The sequence below is a fragment of the Hyperolius riggenbachi genome, chromosome 3, assembly GCF_040937935.1.
Source record: "Hyperolius riggenbachi isolate aHypRig1 chromosome 3, aHypRig1.pri, whole genome shotgun sequence".
NCBI classification, from domain to species: domain Eukaryota; kingdom Metazoa; phylum Chordata; class Amphibia; order Anura; family Hyperoliidae; genus Hyperolius; species Hyperolius riggenbachi.
In genome coordinates this window covers 32569914-32591803 of record NC_090648.1, presented here as the reverse complement: position 1 = coordinate 32591803, position 21890 = coordinate 32569914, and the positions used below count along the sequence as shown (strand labels likewise).

The 21890-nt window shown below is 45.7% G+C and overlaps 1 protein-coding gene across 3 annotated transcripts in view; it reads left to right on the top strand.

The window, feature by feature from the left end:
- Positions 1–21890, top strand: part of LOC137562530 (very-long-chain 3-oxoacyl-CoA reductase-like) — a 118015-nt gene that overhangs the window by 77926 nt on the left and 18199 nt on the right. For all 3 annotated transcript variants that reach the window (XM_068273947.1, XM_068273946.1, XM_068273949.1), the window contains exons 2-6: positions 6069–6115; positions 6187–6262; positions 6781–6891; positions 10148–10215; positions 20249–20293. In XM_068273947.1, coding sequence (XP_068130048.1) covers positions 6069–6115; positions 6187–6262; positions 6781–6891; positions 10148–10215; positions 20249–20293 — 347 coding nt within the window. The remainder of the gene's footprint in view (positions 1–6068; positions 6116–6186; positions 6263–6780; positions 6892–10147; positions 10216–20248; positions 20294–21890) is intronic.

The following is a 21890-nucleotide window of genomic DNA, read 5'->3' as shown; positions in this document are numbered from 1 at the left end:
CCTAGGGATACTCTCTGTGTTCTCTCAGTCAGGAATGATCTGAACCACTGGAGGACTGATCCACTGATGCCACAGTACTCCTGCAGTCTGTTAAGCAGGATTTCGTGGTCAACTGTATCAAAAGCCGCTGAGAGATCCAACAGGATTAGGATGGAGCATTCCCCTCTGTCCCTTGCCATGAGCAGATCGTTGCAGACTTGGATGAGGGCTGTTTCACAGCTGTGGTGTTTCTTAAAGCCAGATTGTAGAGGGTCCAAGATGTTGTTCACTGACAGCCTGGTTTCAAGTTGCGGATAGACAGTACATAGATAGTACATTTATACCCAGCATCTAGTACATTTATGCCCAGCATCTAGTACATCTATGTCCAGCATCTAGTACATCTAGGTTTAGCATCTAGTACATCTATGTCCAGCATCTAGTACATCTAGGTTTAGCATCTAGTACATCTATGTCCAACATCTAGTACATCTATGTCCAGCATCTAGTACATCTATGTCCAGCATCTAGTACATCTAGGTTTAGCATCTAGTACATCTATGCCCAGCATCTAGTACATCTATGTCCAGCATCTAGTACATCTATGTCCAACATCTAGTACATCTATGTCCAGCATCTAGTACATCTATGTCCAGCATCTAGTACATCTATGTCCAGCATCTAGTACATCTATGTCCAGCATCTAGTACATTTATGTCCAGCATCTAGTACATCTATGTCCAGCATCTAGTACATCTATGTCCAGCATCTAGTACATCTATGTCCAGCATCTAGTACATCTATGTCCAGCATCTAGTACATCTATGTCCAGCATCTAGTACATCTATGTCCAGCATCTAGTACATCTATGTCCAGCATCTAGTACATCTAGGTTCAGCATCTAGTGCGTCCATATCCAGCATCTAGTACATCTATGTCCAGCATCTAGTACATCTATGCCCAGCATCTAGTACATCTAGGTCCAGCATGTAGTACATCTATGTCCAGCATCTAGTACATCTATGCCCAGCATCTAGTACATCTATGCCCAGCATCTAGTACATCTATGCCCAGCATCTAGTACATCTATGCCCAGCATCTAGTACATCCATGTCCAGCATCTAGTACATCTATGTCCAGCATCTAGTACATCTATGTCCAGCATGTAGTACATCTATGTCCAGCATCTAGTACATCTATGTCCAGCATCTAGTACATCTATTCCCAGCATCTAGTACATATATGCCCAGCATCTAGTACATCTATGTCCTGCATCTAGTACATCTATGCCCAGCATCTAGTACATCTTTGTCCAGCATCTAGTACATCTATGTCCAGCATCTAGTACATCTAGGTTTAGCATCTAGTACATCTATGTCGAACATCTAGTACATCTATGCCCAGCATCTAGTACATCTATGCCCAGCATCTAGTACATCTATGCCCAGCATCTAGTACATCTATGTCCAGCATCTTGTACATCTATGCCCAGCATCTAGTACATCTATGCCCAGCATCTAGTACATCTATGCCCAGCATCTAGTACATCTAGGTCCTGCACCCTGGATATCTATGTCCAGCATCTAGTACATCTAGGTTTAGCATCTACAACAACAAAAAACATTCATAAAGCACTTTTCTCCCGTAGGACTCAAAGCGCATAAGCATGGCTCAGACCATCGTGGTACAGAGGAAGAATTTTATAAGTCTGGAAATGCCAGGCTAAACAGGTGAATAGCTCAAGGGATGGTGCGGTCTTTACTGGGTGTGGCAGAGAGTTCCAAAGAGTAGGGGCAGCATGACAGAAGGCTCTGTCTCCAGATTTTTTGAGGTGCACTCTGGGAGTCACCAAGTTTATAGAACTTGCTGATCTGAGGCTGTGAGAGGTGTGGTGCAGCTTCAGCAAGTCCTTCATGTATCCAGGGCCCAGATTGTGCAGGGATTTGAATGTCAGCAGTCCAATCTTGAAGAGTATTCTCCATTCTACTGGTAGCCAGTGCAGTGAGCGAAGGATCGGTGTAATGTGACAGTGGCAAGGCTGGTTTGTTAGCAATCTGGCAGCAGCATTCTGCACTAATTGCAGGCGACGCAGGTCCTTTTTGGGGAGGCCAGCATAAAGGGCATTGCAGTAATCCAGCCGTGATGTGATGAAGGCGTGAACTAGGGTTGGAAGATCCTCTGGGGGAATCAGATGTTTAATCTTTGCAATGTTCTTCAGATGAAAGTAGGAAGATTTAACTACAGATGAAATTTGGTTTCTGAAACTCAATTCCCCATCGATTAGTACGCCAAGGCTGCGCACAAGATTGGAGCTGTTTATGTCTGAATTCCCAATCCTGATTGGTGTTGCTTTAGGATAGAGCTGTTTTGATGGCGAGTGCTGGCTTTGGACAAAAAGGACCTCAGTTTTGTCAGCATCCAGTTTCAACCAGTTATCATTCATCCATGCCTGTAGCTCAGCTAAGCAAGAGTTTATTTTTGGAGTAGGGTCTGTTCCACCAGGTTTGAAGGACAGGTATAGCTGTGTGTCATCGGCGTAGCAGTGGTACGTCAGGCCATGACGTTGGATAAGTGTACCGAGTGGCAACATGTAGATTGCAAACAGCAGAGGGGATAGGATTGATCCTTGTGGCACTCCGAATTGTAGAGGTGCAGGTTTGGACATTATAGGTCCTAGGGATACTCTCTGTGTTCTCTCAGTCAGGAATGATCTGAACCACTGGAGGACTGATCCACTGATGCCACAGTACTCCTGCAGTCTGTTAAGCAGGATTTCGTGGTCAACTGTATCAAAAGCCGCTGAGAGATCCAACAGGATTAGGATGGAGCATTCCCCTCTGTCCCTTGCCATGAGCAGATCGTTGCAGACTTGGATGAGGGCTGTTTCACAGCTGTGGTGTTTCTTAAAGCCAGATTGTAGAGGGTCCAAGATGTTGTTCACTGACAGCCTGGTTTCAAGTTGCGGATAGACAGTACATAGATAGTACATTTATACCCAGCATCTAGTACATTTATGCCCAGCATCTAGTACATCTATGTCCAGCATCTAGTACATCTAGGTTTAGCATCTAGTACATCTATGTCCAGCATCTAGTACATCTAGGTTTAGCATCTAGTACATCTATGTCCAACATCTAGTACATCTATGTCCAGCATCTAGTACATCTATGTCCAGCATCTAGTACATCTAGGTTTAGCATCTAGTACATCTATGCCCAGCATCTAGTACATCTATGTCCAGCATCTAGTACATCTATGTCCAACATCTAGTACATCTATGTCCAGCATCTAGTACATCTATGTCCAGCATCTAGTACATCTATGTCCAGCATCTAGTACATCTATGTCCAGCATCTAGTACATTTATGTCCAGCATCTAGTACATCTATGTCCAGCATCTAGTACATCTATGTCCAGCATCTAGTACATCTATGTCCAGCATCTAGTACATCTATGTCCAGCATCTAGTACATCTATGTCCAGCATCTAGTACATCTATGCCCAGCATCTAGTACATCTATGTCCAGCATCTAGTACATCTATGTCCAGCATCTAGTACATCTATGTCCAGCATCTAGTACATCTATGTCCAGCATCTAGTACATCTATGCCCAGCATCTAGTACATCTATGCCCAGCATCTAGTACATCTATGTCCAGCATCTAGTACATCTATGTCCAGCATCTAGTACATCCATGTCCAGCATCTAGTACATCTATGTCCAGCATCTAGTACATCTATGTCCAGCATCTAGTACATCTATGTCCAGCATCTAGTACATCCATGTCCAGCATCTAGTACATCCATGTCCAGCATCTAGTACATCCATGTCCAGCATCTAGTACATCCATGTCCAGCATCTTGTACATCTATGTCCAGCATCTAGTACATCTATGCCCAGCATGTAGTACATCCATGTCCAACATCTAGTACATCTATGTCTAGCATCTAGTACATCTATGTCCAGCATCTAGTACATCTATGTCCAGCATCTAGTACATCTATGTCCAGCATCTAGTACATCCATGTCCAGCATCTAGTACATCCATGTCCAGCATCTAGTACATCCATGTCCAGCATCTAGTACATCTATGTCCAGCATCTAGTACATCTATGCCCAGCATGTAGTACATCCATGTCCAGCATCTAGTACATCTATGTCCAGCATCTAGTACATCTATGCCCAGCATCTAGTACATCTATGTCCAGCATCTAGTACATCTATGCCCAGCATCTAGTACATCTATGTCCAACATCTAGTACATCTATGCCCAGCATCTAGTACATCTATGTCCAGCATCTAGTACATCTATGTCCAGCATCTAGTACATCTATGTCCAGCATCTAGTACATCTATGTCCAGCATCTAGTACATCTATGCCCAGCATCTAGTACATCTAGGTTTAGCATCTAGTACATCTATGTCCAGCATGTAGTACATCTATGTCCAGCATCTAGTACATCTATGTCCAGCATCTAGTACATCTAGGTTTAGCATCTAGTACATCTATGTCCAACATCTAGTACATCTATGTCCAGCATCTAGTACATCTATGTCCAGCATCTAGTACATCTATGCCCAGCATCTAGTACATCTATGCCCAGCATCTAGTACATCTATGTCCAGCATCTAGTACATCTATGTCCAGCATCTAGTACATCCATGTCCAGCATCTAGTACATCTATGTCCAGCATCTAGTACATCTATGTCCAGCATCTAGTACATCTATGTCCAGCATCTAGTACATCCATGTCCAGCATCTAGTACATCCATGTCCAGCATCTAGTACATCCATGTCCAGCATCTAGTACATCCATGTCCAGCATCTTGTACATCTATGTCCAGCATCTAGTACATCTATGCCCAGCATGTAGTACATCCATGTCCAACATCTAGTACATCTATGTCTAGCATCTAGTACATCTATGTCCAACATCTAGTACATCTATGTCCAGCATGTAGTACATCTATGTCCAGCATCTAGTACATCTATGTCCAGCATCTAGTACATCTATGTCCAGCATCTAGTACATCCATGTCCAGCATCTAGTACATCCATGTCCAGCATCTAGTACATCCATGTCCAGCATCTAGTACATCTATGTCCAGCATCTAGTACATCTATGCCCAGCATGTAGTACATCCATGTCCAGCATCTAGTACATCTATGTCCAGCATCTAGTACATCTATGCCCAGCATCTAGTACATCTATGTCCAGCATCTAGTACATCTATGCCCAGCATCTAGTACATCTATGTCCAACATCTAGTACATCTATGCCCAGCATCTAGTACATCTATGTCCAGCATCTAGTACATCTATGTCCAGCATCTAGTACATCTATGTCCAGCATCTAGTACATCTATGTCCAGCATCTAGTACATCTATGCCCAGCATCTAGTACATCTAGGTTTAGCATCTAGTACATCTATGTCCAACATCTAGTACATCTATGTCCAGCATCTAGTACATCTATGTCCAGCATCTAGTACATCTATGTCCAGCATCTAGTACATCTATGCCCAGCATCTAGTACATCTATGTCCAGCATCTAGTACATCTAGGTTTAGCATCTAGTACATCTATGTCCAACATCTAGTACATCTATGTCCAGCATCTAGTACATCTATGTCCAGCATCTAGTACATCTATGTCCAGCATCTAGTACATCTATGTCCAGCATGTAGTACATCTATGTCCAGCATCTAGTACATCTATGCCCAGCATCTAGTACATCTATGTCCAGCATCTAGTACATCTAGGTTTAGCATCTAGTACATCTATGTCGAACATCTAGTACATCTATGTCCAGCATCTAGTACATCTATGTCCAGCATCTAGTACATCTATGTCCAGCATGTAGTACATCTATGTCCAGCATCTAGTACATCTATGCCCAGCATCTAGTACATCCATGTCCAGCATCTAGTACATCTATGGCCAGCATCTAGCATATCCATGTCCTGCACCCTGTATATCTGCGTCCAGCATCTGGTACATCTTTGCCCAGCATCCTGTACATCCTCTGTATACTGTAGATATTTTTGGCTCTGTACAATAAATATTTCTTGCTTTTCCTTCTCTAGTAGTCACGGGAGCAACAGACGGAATAGGAAAATCCTACGCCCATGAGGTAAGAGTACCTGACATGATCTATACTTCCATCCTCCCTTTACACCATATCACGTACTCTCTCTTTCACAGCTGGCCAAGAGGGGATTCAATGTCGTCATCCTCAGTCGGACTTTGGAAAAACTTCAGAAAGTTGCAGAGGAGATCGGTAAGGATTCTGATTTCTGTGTTTGTACGGATTGTTTTCTAGCCCATTAAAGACAAGTATCAAATGAAGCTTTTACAAACTCATTTGTATATCTGCTGACATTTTTTTCTGAAAGGTTATTATGCTGTTGCTTATCTTTTAGAACAGGGAGGAAGTTCTGAGGTCAGGTCCGCTTTAATCTGAGTGTGAGAGTAGCTTGGTTTCAGTTTGGTTGTGGGATGGAAGGCATTGAGCCCGGTGAAACCTTGGCATTGTCCTCTTGAGATCCATCCATGCCACCTGGGAAGAAGACATTCACTGATGGAATAACCTGGTTGACAGTCAGTATATTCAGGTAGTCAGTTGACCTCATTCCTTGCACTCATTACATCGCTGAGCCTAGACTTGACCAACTGCGGCAATTGCTTTGTTAAATCCAGGTGGTGACCTTTTTGTTTTTGGACAGGCAGTGTAGGTTAACGTAACCATGTGTTGGATACCTGACAATTAATGTTATAGAAAATCGTTTATCTCCACAGAGCAACGAAGTGGACGCAAGGTCAAGATCATCCAAGCAGATTTCACAGGAGGAGCCGAAATCTACCCCAAGATTGAGGAGGGCCTAAAAGACCTGGACATTGGAATTCTAGGTACAGTATAGGATGCATCTGTCCTGTTTCTAGGCATAGGCAAACCAGGCAGCTGCTTAGTAGGCACTAAGCATACTTAGCACACTGTGCTTTATAGTATTCTTATACCCCTTGGGCCATATGCAATTCATTTTCTCACATGCGTTTTCTCCTTGGTGATATTTTCACTCCTCAATTAAATGCATTTTAATCCATCAGCAATCTAGAAAATTATTTCAATTGTACTTTTTCCACTTACTTTTTGGAGCTTTTTTAATTGCAAAATGCTGAAAAAATATTTTAAAGAGATGAAAAATTATCTCCTGGGAGAAAACTCTGGAGAAAAGGTTAATTGCATATGAGCCCTTGTGGCTTGCGTGGAGAAGCTCCCTCTATTCATCAGCTTTGGCTTTTAAATATTATGTTAGATGCCGTGTTTGGGGATGTATACACCTAGCCTTCTCCGTTTCTTTTTTTTTAAATTTCCACCACCAGCACATTTCTCGAGCCACAATCTGCCATTCCTGCACTCACATCCTTTTTTTTTGCATGGTTTTGCATTTAAAGAGAACCCGAGGTGGGTTTGAAGAATATTATCTGCATACAGAGGCTGGATCTGCCTATACAGCCCAGCCTCTGTTGCTATCCCAAACCCCCCTAAGGTCCCCCTGCACTCTGCAATCCCTCATAAATCACAGCCGTGCTGCTGACAAACAGCTTGTCAGAGCTGGCTGTGTTTATCTCTATAGTGTCAGTCTGCTGCTCTCCACGCCTCTTGCAGAACTCCAGTCCCCGCCTGCATCCCTTCCCTCCCTGCTGATTGGAGGAAAGGGACGGGGGCAGGGACCGGAGCTATGCAGGAGGCGGGGGAGCAGCTGAGACTGACACTACAGATGTAAACACAGCCTCACAGCACGGCTGTGATTTATGAGGGATTGCAGAGTGCAGGGGGACCTTAGTGGGGTTTGGGATAGCAACAGAGGCTGGGCTGTATAGGCAGATCCAGCCTCTGTATGCAGATAACATTCTTTAAACACACCTCGGGTTCTCTTTAAAACGCTCTGCAGTGACTAGAAAGTAGTAAATTATACACAATACCCACTTTTACGGCACTTTTCCAGCATCAAAAACAATTCCTATACCTATATATTGCTGTATATTGGTATGTAGCTCTGCTCTCCCAAATGATGTTTAGCCTAGGCTTTTTATTATGCAGAATTCTCGGAATGGACGATTTAAGTGCCCCATAGGAATTAATGCAAATATTGGCTATAAGGCGCCCCAAAGCAGAAATTTGGGCACACGATAATTATCATTTGAAAAATACAACGTTATAATTTTTGCAATTATTTGTTGTTGTTTTGAAAATTAGAATGTTATTGTTTTTGACATGTTTAATGTTTCTTTAATTACAAATTATTTATTTTTAAAAATTATAATTTTGAAATTAATAGTTTTGAACATTAATAGGATAGGGTTAGGCGTCAGGAAGGGGGATTTTAGGGTTAGGCGTCAGGAAGAGGGAGTTTTAGGGTTAGGTGTCAGGAAGGGGGGGTTTAGGGTTAGGCATCAGGAAGAGGGTTTTAGGGTTAGGCATCAAGAACGGGGTTTTAGGGTTAGGTGTCAGGAAGGGGGTTTTAGGGTTAGGTGTCAGGAAGGGGGGTTTAGGGTTAGGCATCAGGAAGGGGGTTTTAGGGTTAGGCATCAAGAAGGGGGGTTAGGGTTAGGTGTCAGGAAGGGGGGGGGGGTAAGGTTAGGTGTCGGGAAGGGGGATTTAGGGTTAGGTGTCAGGAAGGGGGGTTTTAGGGTTAGGTGTCAGAAAGGGGGGTTTAGGGTTAGGTGTCAGGAAGGAGAGTTTAGGGTTAGGTGTCAGGAAGGGGGGTTTTAGGGTTAGGCATCAAGAAGGGGGTTTAGAGTTAGGCATCAGGAAGGGGGTTTTAGGGTTAGGCATCAAGAAGGGGGGTTAGGGTTAGGTGTCAGGAAGGGGGGGGGGTTAAGGTTAGGTGTCAGGAAGGGGGATTTAGGGTTAGGTGTCAGGAAGGGGGGTTTTAGTGTTATTTGTCAGGAAGGGGTGTTTAGGGTTAGGTGTCAGGAAGGGGGGTTTAAGGTAAGGTGTCAAGAAGCGGGTTTTAGGGTTAGGTGTCAGGAAGGGGGGTTTAGGGTTAGGCATCAGGAAGGGGGTTTTAGGGTTAAGCATCAGGAAGGGGGTTTTAGGGTAAGGCATCAGGAAGGGGGGTTAGGGTTAGGTTTAAGGAAGGGGGGATTTAAGGTTAGGTGTCAGGAAGGGGGGGTTTAGGGTTAGGCATCAAGAAGGGTGTTTAGAGTTAGGCATCAGGAAGGGGGAGTTTAGGATTATGTGTCAGAAAGGGGGTTTTAGAGTTAGGCATCAAGAAGGGGGTTTAGGGTAGGTGTCAGCAAGGGGGGTTTTAGGATTAGGTGTCAGGAAGGGGGAGGGTTTTGTGTGAGAGTAGGGTTAGGTTAAGTTGTAGTAAAATATCATTAATATATACCAATATATTATTATGATAATTTACACTATTTACACATATCACACACACGTGTTACATTTTTCCACAATTGTTAAACAAAATGATTGAAAACACTGAGACAATTACTTGGGTTTGTACATCAAGGAATTGACAATCTACCCACCATTCATAAAATTTGATCATAAAAATCCATCATTTACGATCGACTTATGCCGAAAAAACAAACGAAATCATATCAAATTTCTCAAATGAATAAAAAAAAAAAAAATCTTTCAATTTTTCTATACAACAGATAATTTTTATTAAATAGCACTAATATTGGATCCTTTTATTGTATCGTGTGTGGCCACAGTGGCATGTTCTCTGCACAATGTCATGCCTCTGTGTCCTGCATTGTCACTGCCAGCCCCCTTCTCCCCCCCCCCCCCCCCGGCTCTGCTATCCCCCCTGAAAATAGCGCCAGGCTAGCGACAATCTGCTTGTCGCTAGCCTGCTGTTTATCTTACATTTTGTCAATCACTGCTCCTCCCCGCCTCCTCCATTTCATGCCTCCCGCCTCCCTCCCCTCACTTCCTGCCTCTGTAAGCTTCCTCCAATCGGAAGCTAAGCCGCGACCTAGGAAGTACTGGGGCTGGCTGCGGCAATACAAGGACACAGAGGCATGTCTAATTGTCTATGTGCAGAAAACATGCCTCTGTGTTCTATTATCTCTAGTAAAAAACGCCTCGGGTTCAGTTTAATAGACAGACCATCGAGAAAGGGCTGATTGATTTTCCTCATCTTTTCAGTTAACAATGTCGGAATGGCATCTCAGGAGCGGCAGCAGCGCTTTCTAGACACCAGGAATTTAGATAAGGTAAGTATTATTCATTTATTTTGAGGCTGGGTGCAGACATAACATAACGTGAAAGTTTTATGCCATGTGCGTTGTTTTGTGCATTTTTACTGCGTTTCTGGAGAGGGGTGCAGAATGCGTTTTATATGCGCTTTTCAATTGCACTTTATGCAAATAACTAGGAAGACCACAGAAAGCAGAAATACATCATACATTTTTTTTTTACAAAAACGCATATAAAAACGCATGGAAAACGCATTAAAAATGCATACCATTGCGTTTCCATTGACTTTCATTATGTGCGGTTTTGATGCGTTTTTGAATATCATGCAACAAAACATGCGTTTTTAAAAATGCATGTTTGAAAACCCATATGCATTTTTTATATGCGTTTTTTCCTGAAGCCCATAGACTTCCATTAGGGCTCTTTCACACCAGAGCCCGTTTTCTGCGTTTCCCAACTTTAAGTCAAAACTTTGCGTTAACCAAGGTAAAATGAAAGTCCATAGAGTTTTTATTTTACTTTTTACATCCGATGCTCCGTTTTGGTGTATTGCGGTTCGAAGGGCCCAGGAGCTTACAATCGTCCGAAGCCGGCGTTTTCCCGTCGGGTGAATGAATAGCTACTGCCGCTGATTGCGTTGCACCACAACATCTCGAAGGCACGCCACAGGCCATAGAATGGCTCCTGCACGCATTCTAGATGTGAAAGAAGCATAAGCGGCAAAAATGCAGAGTTTTCCGAGTGGCCATTCACTGACCAATTTTACTACCTCCACTATTAAGTCTGCTCATAGTATTCAAAATCTGCTGTAATGATAATTAGAGATGGGCGAACGATTCGACCGCGAACTTCAGTGGTCCGCGTTCGCGGTAAACCGCGAACTATATGCGAGTTCGACCCACCCCCTATACTACATCATTAGGGACCCTCTACATCACAGTCAGCAGACACAGGGTAGCCAATCAGGCTACACTCCCTCCTGGAGCCCCTCCCCCTTTTAAAAGGTAGGCAGCGTCAGCCTTTTCACTCACTCATGTGGCTGCAGTAATTAGAAAAGGGAGAGAACCTGCTGTAGAAATAGGGAAAGCTTAGTTAGGCTCCTGTGTTAGGCTTGTTAGCTTGCTCCTTGCTGATACTGCGAAAAAGTAACCCTTAAAAGCTTTTTTGAGAGCTAATGTTGTTCTTGTGATCTATTTTGTGTGTGTGTGTGTGTGTGTGTGTGTCCCACAGACACTTATGTTAAATATATATATATATATATATATATATATATATATATATATATATATATATATATATATATACATATATACAGCCCTGTCAGCCAGTCTTAGCTGGCCCTTGGCCCCTTGGTAATTCCTACTGTGCCACTGCCAGGCCCAGCACATTCAGTGACTACCTGTGTGTGTGACAGCTGCACATTTGTAATACCAATCACTGCATACCCACCTGTTCAGTGCACCTACCTACGTGAGAGCACGCATTGTTATATACTATCAGTCACACAGTTGAATGAATGGCAGACTTGCCCTCCATAACAGATTCTGAACAGCCAGAAGAAAAAGTAATTTAAAAAAATAGATGTAAGCTTTAACAATGGTAGAGAAAGGACCATCGAAAGTTGATAAGGCAGTCAGACATTACCTAATATCACTGAGGAAGAGCAATCTCGCCATGGTGCGCACCAATCCAGCACGGCTGTCGCTACACAAACAGCTGTTTGCGGTGCGTTACACAGTTTGGTGTGTCAGTATGAAGCAGTACTCTAATTACACTCCCTGATTGATGTATACACATGCAAGATGTTTTAAAGTACTTTATGCTTACAATTTAGCATTCAATGTGATTTCTGCTTTGCGGCAAATCCAAATTTTTCCCCCGGGACTTTTGGCATGTATCCCACTCCCCCATACAAAAAAACCCTTGAAACATCTTTTCCATCACTTTTGTGGCCAGCATAAATGTTTGTATTTTTCAAAGTTCGCCTCCCCATTAAAGTCTATAGCAGTTCGAAAAGTTTGTGCGAACCAAACTTTTTGCGGAGGTGCACGAACCGAAAATCGGAGGTTCGAGCCATCTCTAATGATAATTCACAAAACCTGTGAAAATAGTTAAACGGAGTGCCTATTTATCACCAAGGCACTGGTGACTGGATGGTGTAGTGGTGTAGTGTTGGCTGGATGGTGTAGTGGTGTAGTGGTATAGTGGTGGAGTGGTGGCTGGATAGTGTAATGGTTAAGGGCTCTGCCTCTGACACAGGAGACCAGGGTTTGAATCTCGGCACTGCCTGTTCAGTAAGCCAGCACCTATTCAGTAGGAGACCTTGGGCAAGTCTCCCTAACACTGTAACTTCCTATAGAGCGCGCCCTAGTGGCTGCAGCTCTGGAGCTTTGAGTCCACCAGGAGAAAAGCATGATATAAATGTTATTTGTCTTCTTGTTTTGTATTTGTATTAGGTTCGTGGTTTTAGAGCACAAAAAAATAACACAAAGACAGCACTTAGCTGCACAAAATAACATTTAATGACTAAATACTTAGCTTCAGAATGATGGTCAAATGCCCAAATGTATTTCAGCCCGATCAGATAGGTTCACAAATAGTCCTGAGGGGCCCCTATATGCACTAATAGGCATCTCAGGTTTGGTGACCTGGGCAAAGTTTGCTATCGGCAAAACCGTCCCATCATGAAGCTGGTGATATAGGGTGTTGGCTCCCTGTATAACTATACAGACAAAGACAGTCCCAGCCAATCCTAAGTGGTCTTCTGACACCTTTCCTTATAAGCAAGGGTTTAACAATAGACCCTGCAAGGGATGCAACCGCAGGGGGGCCCAGAAGCCACAGGGGCCCCGTGGGGGGAGAAGTTTCTTTTCCCTGTCCTGAGAGTCTGACAAGTAAGGGCACTGAGAGGAAAAACTTTATGCACTCTGCACAATTTTTCTAATAGCTGCTTCTGTTCAGCCACTGATAAAGAATCATACAAAGTTTTGTAGACAGTGTGCAGCAGGGTCTTGTGTACAGCGCACAGCACCCAACCTCTCTTCCCCTGGCCTGGTGCTGTGTACTGTAGTGATGCTGGAGATGTCTGCAGAGCCAGTTCTACTCCATCAGAGATGGACAGAGTGAGTGAAATAAGTTGAGGCTGGGGGGACACTCATCTGTCAGTGTTCTGTATGCGTTTGGCGGGTGTGCATCAAAAAAGGGAGCGTGGAAAAAAGGGCGCCAAAATGATAGGTTGTAATGTAAAACAATATTTTTCGCTTATAGCTTATAAACGAAAATCTAGTGCTAAATAAGTTGAATAAACAGAAATGAAATGGCAAAATACCGTCTATATCAAAAACGAAATTGGAAATGAAACATCAAATAGCGTCTATACCAAAAAACAATATTTACACTTGTATTAAGCATAGTAATACAATGGTAGATTTTGCAGGTATCTAACTGCAATACCTAACTGTAGGCTCACACAGATCTCTCCCTATCCCTAACCCCTCCTTTGTGTAAATAATTTAATACATTGTAACATAATTTAATAAATTGTATATATTACAAATATTGTACTGTAACTATACCTAACCCTACTCTCACACAGAACCCTCCCTGTACCTATCCCTAACCCCTAGACCCCTGGAGGTGCCTAACCCTAAGCCCCCCTGGTGGTGCCTAACCCTAATCCCCCCTGGTGGTGCCTAACTCTAACCACTCCCCTGGTGGTGCCTAACCCTAATCACCCCCCTGGTGGTGCCTAATCCTAACACCCCCCTGGTGGTGCCTAACCCTAACCACCCCCCTGGTGGTGCCTAACCCTAAGGCCCCCTGGTGGTGCCTAACCCTAATCCCCCCTGGTGGTGCCTAACTCTAACCACTCCCCTGGTGGTGCCTAACCCTAACCACCCCCCTGGTGGTGCCTAATCCTAACCACCCCCCTGGTGGTGCCTAACCCTAACCACCCCCCTGGAGGTGCCTAACCCTAAGCCCCCCTGGTGGTGCCTAACCCTAATCCCCCCTGGTGGTGCCTAACTCTAACCACTCCCCTGGTGGTGCCTAACCCTAATCACCCCCCTGGTGGTGCCTAATCCTAACCACCCCCCTGGTGGTGCCTAACCCTAACCACCCCTCTGGTGGTGCCTAACCCTAAGCCCCCCTGGTGGTGCCTAACCCTAATCCCCCCTGGTGGTGCCTAACTCTAACCACTCCCCTGGTGGTGCCTAACCCTAACCACCCCCCTGGTGGTGCCTAATCCTAACCACCCCCCTGGTGGTGCCTAACCCTAACCACCCCCCTGGAGGTGCCTAACCCTAAGCCCCCCTGGTGGTGCCTAACCCTAATCCCCCCTGGTGGTGCCTAACTCTAACCACTCCCCTGGTGGTGCCTAACCCTAATCACCCCCCTGGTGGTGCCTAACCCTAACCACCCCCCTGGTGGTGCCTAACCCTAACCACCCCCCTGGTGGTGCCTAACCCTAACTACCCCCCTGGTGGTGCCTAACCCTAACCACCCCCCTGGTGGTGCCTAACCCTAACCACCCCCCTGGTGGTGCCTAACCCTAACCACCCCCCTGGTGGGGACTAACCCTAACCACCCCCTGGTGATGCCTAACTCTAACCAACCCCCTGGTGATGCCAAGCCCTAACCAACCCCCTGGTGGTGCCCAAACCTAAGCACCCCCCTGGTGGTGCCTAACCCTAACCATCCCCCTGGTGGTGCCTAACCCTAACCATCCCCTGGTGATGCCTAACCCTAACCAACCCCCTGTAGACGGCGGTGACCACCCCCCTGGTGGTGCCTAACCCTAGCCACCCCCCTTGCGGTGCCTAACCCTAAGAGCCCCCCCTGGTGGTGCCTAACCCTAACCACCCCCCTGGTGGTGCCCAAACTTAACCACCCCCCTGGTGGTGCCCAAACTTAACCACCCCCCTGGTGGTGCCTAAACCTAACCACCCCCCTGGCAGTGCCTAACCCTAAGAGCCCCCCTGGTGGTGCCTAACTCTAACTAGTGATGTCGCGAACTTCCGATTTTCGGTTCGCGAACCCCATTCGCGAACTTCCGTGGAAGGTTCGGTTCGCGCAATAGACTTCAATGGGGAGGCGAACTTTGAAAAATAGAAATATTTATGCTGGCCACAAAAGTGATGGAAAACATGTTTCAAGGGGTCAAACACCTGGAGGGGAGCATGGCAGAGTGGGATACACACCAAAAGTCCCGGGGAAAAATCTGGATTTCACGCAAAGCAGCGTTTTAAGGGCAGAAATCACATTGAATGCTAAATTGCAGGCCTAAAGTGCTTTAAAACATCTTGCATGTGTATACATCAATCAGGGAGTGTAATTAGAGTACTGCTTCACACTGACACACCAAACTCGCTTTGTAACGCACCGCAAACAGCTGTTTGCGCAGTGACGGCCGTGCTGGACTGGTGCGCAACATGGCCAGAGTGCAGGCCGTGGCGGTTTTCCAGGCCATATGGTCGGTGGTAGCTCAATGATAGAACAACAGTGACTGTCCAGCTGATCAAATTTGGTCTGACCACAATGAAGCAACGACCTTATTATCTTTGGTGTGCCACCCCCACCCGAGACACTCATATAGCCGGCGGTCATTGCTTCATTGTGATACGCAAGCCCCTTCATCGCGGCAAGGTAATGATCACGAAGGGGGATGGGCACATGTGCATGCCTTTTGCTTTTTTTTTTGCAGCCGCCCACAGTGCAGCCAGAAAAATTAGGCAGGCATGTACACGCACCAGAAAAATTAGTATAGTGGCCGCTGCTTGCAGCGGCCTTAAAAATTATGGAATCCGCCTAGAGTCCTGGATCCTGTTGGTGGTGGTGGAGAAGGCAAGCGGCCTGCAGGCAGAGATGCTGTGTGTGGGGACTGACTTAGTCTTCGGTCGTGCAGTAGCCCTCCGGGATCCATGCCTCATTCATTTTGATAAAGGTCAGGTACTGAACACTGTCGTGACTTAGGCGACTTCTCTTCTCAGTGACAATGCCTCCAGCTGCACTGAAGGTCCTTTCTGACAGGACGCTTGCGGCAGGGCAAGAGAGAAGTTGTATGGCAAATTGGGACAGCTCTGGCCACAGGTCAAGCCTGCGCAACCAGTAGTTCAAGGGTTCATCATCGCTGCTCGCAGTGTCTACATCCACACTCAAGGCCAGGTAGTCGGCTACCTGCCGGTCCAGGCGTTGGTGGAGAGTGGATCCGGAAGGGCTATGGCGAGACGTTGGACTAAAGAATGTCCGCATGTCCGACATCACCCTGAGATCGCTGGAGCGTCCTGTTTTTGCCTGCGTGGACTTGGGAGGAGGAGGGTTACTGCCAGTGGTACCTTGATTGCGTTGTGCAGCCACATCACCCTTAAATGCATTGTAAAGCACCATCGACAGCTTGTTCTGCAAGTGCTGCATCCTTTCCGCCTTCTGTTGAGTTGGTAACAGGTCCGCCACTTTGTGCATGTACCGAGGGTCTAGTAGCGTGGCCACCCAGTACAGGTCATTCCCCTTGAGTTTTTTGATATGTGGGTCCCTCAACAGGCTGGACAACATGAAAGAGGCCATCTGCACAAAGCTGGATGCAGATGTACTCTCCATCTCCTCTTGCTCTTCCTGAGTGACTTCACGCTAGTCCTCTTCCTCCCCCCAGCCACGAACAATACCACGGGAACGTGGAGCAGCAGAAGCCCCCTGTGACGGCTGCTGCAGTTGTTCTTCTTCCGCCGCCTCTTCCTCCTCCACAGAAACACCTTCCTCCTCATCATCATCCGAGTTTGACTCCTCTCCTTCCCCACACGACTCCTCTTCTTCCTCCTCCTCCCCCCTCTGTGCTGCCGCAGGTGTTGAGAAAACATCTGGTTCGGATAAAAATTGCTCCCACGACTCCTTCTGCAGTAACTGTTCTCGATCACGCTTCTCCACAGCTTTATCCACCACTCTACGCACGGCACGCTCCAGGAAGTAAGCGTAGGGGATCAAGTTGCTGATGGTGCCTTCAGCGCGACTCACCAGTTTGGTCACCTCCTCAAAGGGCTGCATAATGCTGCATGCATTTCGCATCAGTGTCCAGTTGTTGGGCCACAACATCCCCATCTTCCCAGATTGTGTCCTTCTACTGTAATTGTACAGGTACCGGGTGACGGCTTTCTCCTGGTCTAGCAGGCGAGAGAACATGAGCAGGGTGGAATTCCAGCGAGTTGGGCTATCGCATATCAAGCGTCTCACCGGCAAGTTGTTTCTCCGCTGAATGTCCGCAAAGCGTGCCATGACCGTGTAAGACGCCTGAAATGCTCACACAACTTCCTGGCCTGCTTCAGGACGTCCTCTAAGCCTGGGTACTTTGACACAAATCTTTGCACGACCAGATTCAGCACATGTGCCATGCAGGGTACATATGTCAGCTTTTCCAAATTTAATGCGGAAATGAGATTGCTGCCGTTGTCACACACCATGTTGCCGATCTCCAGCTGGTGTGGGGTCAGCCATTGCTCCACCTGTTTGTTAAGAGCAGCCAGAAGAGCTGCTCCAGTGTGACTCTCCGCTTTGAGGCAAGACATGTCTAAGATGGCGTGACACCGTCGTACCTGGCATGCAGCATAGGCCCTGGAGTGCGGGGGCTGTGTAGCTGGAGAGGAGATCGCGGCACCAGCCAAGGAGGAGGAGGAGGATGACGACAGCGAAGAGGATGTAGAAGGCGGAGAGGAGGTAGCAGGAGGCCTGCCTGCAAGCCGTGGAGGTGTCACAAGTTGGTCCGCTGCGCAGCCACGTACTCCCTGCTTGCTGACATCGGACACCAGGTTGACCCAATGGGCTGTGTACGTAATGTAGCGGCCCTGCCCGTGCTTGGCAGACCAGGCATCCGTGGTCAGGTGGACCCTTGACCCAATGCTCTTCGCAAGAGATGACACCACCTGCCTCTCAACTGCACAGTATAGTTTGGGTATGGCCTTTTGTGAAAAATAATTTCGGTCTGGTATCTTCCACTGCAGTGTCCCAATGGCCACAAATTTATGGAAAGCCTCTGACTCCACCAGCTTGTATGGTAATAGCTGGCGAGCTAATAGTTCCGCCACGCCAGCTGTCAGACGCCGGGCAAGAGGGTGACTGGCAGAAATTTGCTTCTTACGCTCAAATACTTCCTTCACGGACACCTGGCTACTGCTGTGGGCAGAGGAGAAGGAACCGCTCAAGGGCAGAGTCGGTGTACAGCAAAAATAATAAAATACACTAATATTCAGATTGTGCACCCCTCTCAAACCATCATGTGAAATAAGGATCAGTTCAGTATTAATATAGTCAATTAATGAATAAATTAAATTAAATACTGAATCACACAATATGTAGGGAGGAGCGCACCTATATATACATGAATATATAAGACACAACGCTGTACCAACAAAAATACCTGACTGATCCTACATAAAAATAAAGTGCTAGCAATTAGAGATCCATCAATCAAAAACCAATACATGACATGAGTCATAAAGTGCATAATAGTGCATATTAAATAGGAGCAATTGCTCAACAACAAATAAAGTGCATAGTGCTAAGAGGTAGTGAGTAGACAGTATAGACGAATGTGTGTGATACCAAACTGTAAAATTGTATGGAGAAGAGATTAAATCCAGTGAAAGATTAGCAGTGTAATGAAGGAGACTGATAGATGCAGGGTGTAGTAGCATGAATAGGAATAAGAGATGAAAAAGATTGGTTGAAATAAGGTGTGGAAGCACGAGTAAGGAATAAAGATTGGCGAGGCTCACCTAGATAATAGGATAAATGAGGCCTGGGAACGGCTGCATGGGCGCTCCTGCGTCCGTCCGACTAGTTCCGCCGAAGCTGCTGAAGGCTACTCACTACATCACCCCTGCCTAGGTGTCAGCTGTAGCATCAGCTGACACCGCTCTGTCAGCTGACTGGAGTCAGCTGACTATTGTTTACCTTTGCAGAGGGCGTATTGGGAGCGCGCCCTCCGCCTATCAGAATTCCGCCCGGATCTCAGCGGAATTAATAACAGACACAGGTGAATTCCCAATAGAATGTTAACTATTCACATACTGGTAATGGGCACTATACTGAATGTGTTAACCAGAGCATCCACAAGGCAAATCTATTCAGTTACCTAGGGCCTGGAGAAAGTCTAGGGGACCAGTAGACGCTACGCCCCACCAAATATTACTAAAAAAGCCAGGTAGCTATCAGCTGAGGGCAAAAAGTGCTATTTTGCCTAGGGACCCCATTTCAACTATTGCTGATATTAACATGTATTTACAATATCACCGGTAATTGGAGGAGGCATGATTGCATCACTGATTAAAACGACATCATCCTGCATCTCTTTATTCTCATACTAAAGGATGATGGTAAATATGGTCAGTTGTTGGCCAATCATAATTAAAAGTGTGTACCAGGCTTAAGAGGCAAAGAGAAAAAAAAGGAAACCTTTGCTTAAAGGACCACTATCACGAAAAAATCATACAATTTAAAATACATGCAAACTTATACAAATAAGAAGTGTGTTTCTCCCAGAGTAAGATGAGCCATAAATTACTTTTCTCCCGTGTTCCTGTCACTTACAGTAGGTAGTAGAAATCGGACAGAATTTACAGGTTTTGAACTAGTCCATGTCTTTATGGGGGATTCTCACCAAGACATTCCCTGAAAAGGATTCAATGATGCTGGGCAGCCTCCCTGCCTGCCTCACACTTTTTTGGGCAGTTGGACAGAGCAACTGCCATTTGCTAAGTGATTTTGAAACTAAACAAAAACCATGAGAATCCCCCATGAAGAGATGTACTAGCCCAAAACCTGTCGGTTCTGTCAGATTTCTACTACCTACTGTAAGTGACAGCAACATAGGAGAAAAGTGAGGTATGGCTCGATTTACTCTGGAAGAAAGTACTTCTTATTTGTATATGTTTACATGCATTTTAAATTTTATGGGGTTTTTTTTTTTGCGATCGTGGTCCTTTAAAGAAGAGATAGAGAGTGAAACTTCCTTGGCAACAATGTTTTTTTGAAGAAATCTAACACTGATACTATTTTTTGTCCCAGGTGATTGAAGATATGTTAAATTGCAATGTGCAGTCAATGTTACAGGTATGTTGTACCCTTTATTTTTACTTCTTGTATCACATTGTGTAGAATGCTCCTCAAATAATGGACAGGCCACTCACTCCAAAGAATAGAAGGGAGCCGGGCCCCTGGGGCCGCCCACAATGAAAAATGCAGCTACAACTAGCAGGCACTTGCACCAGCGCGTGCTATTATTGGCTGCCCCGGGTGGGCAAATTTCATACTTGTACCAATATTTTCTATGGGCGCCTATGCAGCGACCAATATTTGTAGTCTTATTGCGGTGGAATTGGGGTGGGGCAGTTAAGGTTAGGCATCCGTAGAAGGGTTTTAAGGCATGGGGGGAGTCTTAAAGAGGAACTCCAGCCTAAACAAATTTACTGTCATTAAGTTACATTAGTTATGTTAATTAAAATAGATAGGTAATATAATCTCTTACCCACCCTGTATTAAAAGAACAGGCAAATGTTTGATTTCATGATGGCAGCCATCTTTTTGGTTGAAAGGAGGTGACAGGGAGCATGAGACACAGTTTCAACTGTCCTGTGTCCTGAGCGCCTCTCCCAGTTGCTTGGCAACGTGAATAACAACATAAGAAATCCCATCATGCTCTGCACAGCATCAGGGAAAAAAAGCCCGGGCTTTTTTTCTTTGATGGGTGGAGCTTAGATAAAAATGCAGCTAAAAATGATGCTTTAATAAGAAAAACAAAGTTCTGATGCTGTGAAACTGTTAAAGAAACACCAAGCCCTTTCAATGCTGCTGAGTAGATTTTTAGTTTGGAGGTTCACTTTAAGGTTAGGCGTGTGTGTGTGTGTGTGTGGGGGGGGGGGTGGGTGGGTTAGTTTTTGTCAGGGCTGTGAAGTCGGAGTCGAGGCGTCGAAGCAATTTTGGGTACCTGGAGTCGGAGGCTTTATGAACTGAGGAGTCGGAGTTGGGAGTCAGATGATTTTTGTACCAAATCCATTGTCATGGTAAGTATAAGATTAAGAAGTCGGAGTCGAGGAGTCAGAGTCGAAGCCATTTTGGGTACCTGGAGTCAGAGTTAGAGTCGGAGTCGTGGTTTCATAAACTGAGGAGTCGGATGATTTTTGTACCGACTCCACAGACCTGGTTTTTATGGCTAGGTGTGAGGGTAGTCTTTACAGTTAGTCGAGGAGTCGAGGCGTCGAAGCAATTTTGGGTACCTGGAGTCGGAGGCTTTATAAACTGAGGAGTCGGAGTTGGGAGTCCGATGATTTTTGTACCAAATCCATTGTCATGGTAAGTATAAGATTAAGGAGTCGGAGTCGAGGAGTCAGAGTCGAAGCCATTTTGGGTACCTGGAGTCAGAGTTAGAGTCGGAGTCGTGGTTTCATAAACTGAGGAGTCGGATGATTTTTGTACCGACTCCACAGACCTGGTTTTTATGGCTAGGTGTGAGGGTAGTCTTTACAGTTAGGCGTGACGGGTGTCGGTTAAGATTAGGTATCAGGGGCGGGAGGGGTTGAATTCAGGGATAGGCATCGGCAAGGGGTTGGTTAAGGTTAGGTATGGGGGGGGGGGGATTTAGGGTTACGTATCGGCGAGGGGGTGGTTAAGGTTAGGCATAGGTAGAGGGAGCGTTCTCGAATACGGTAAG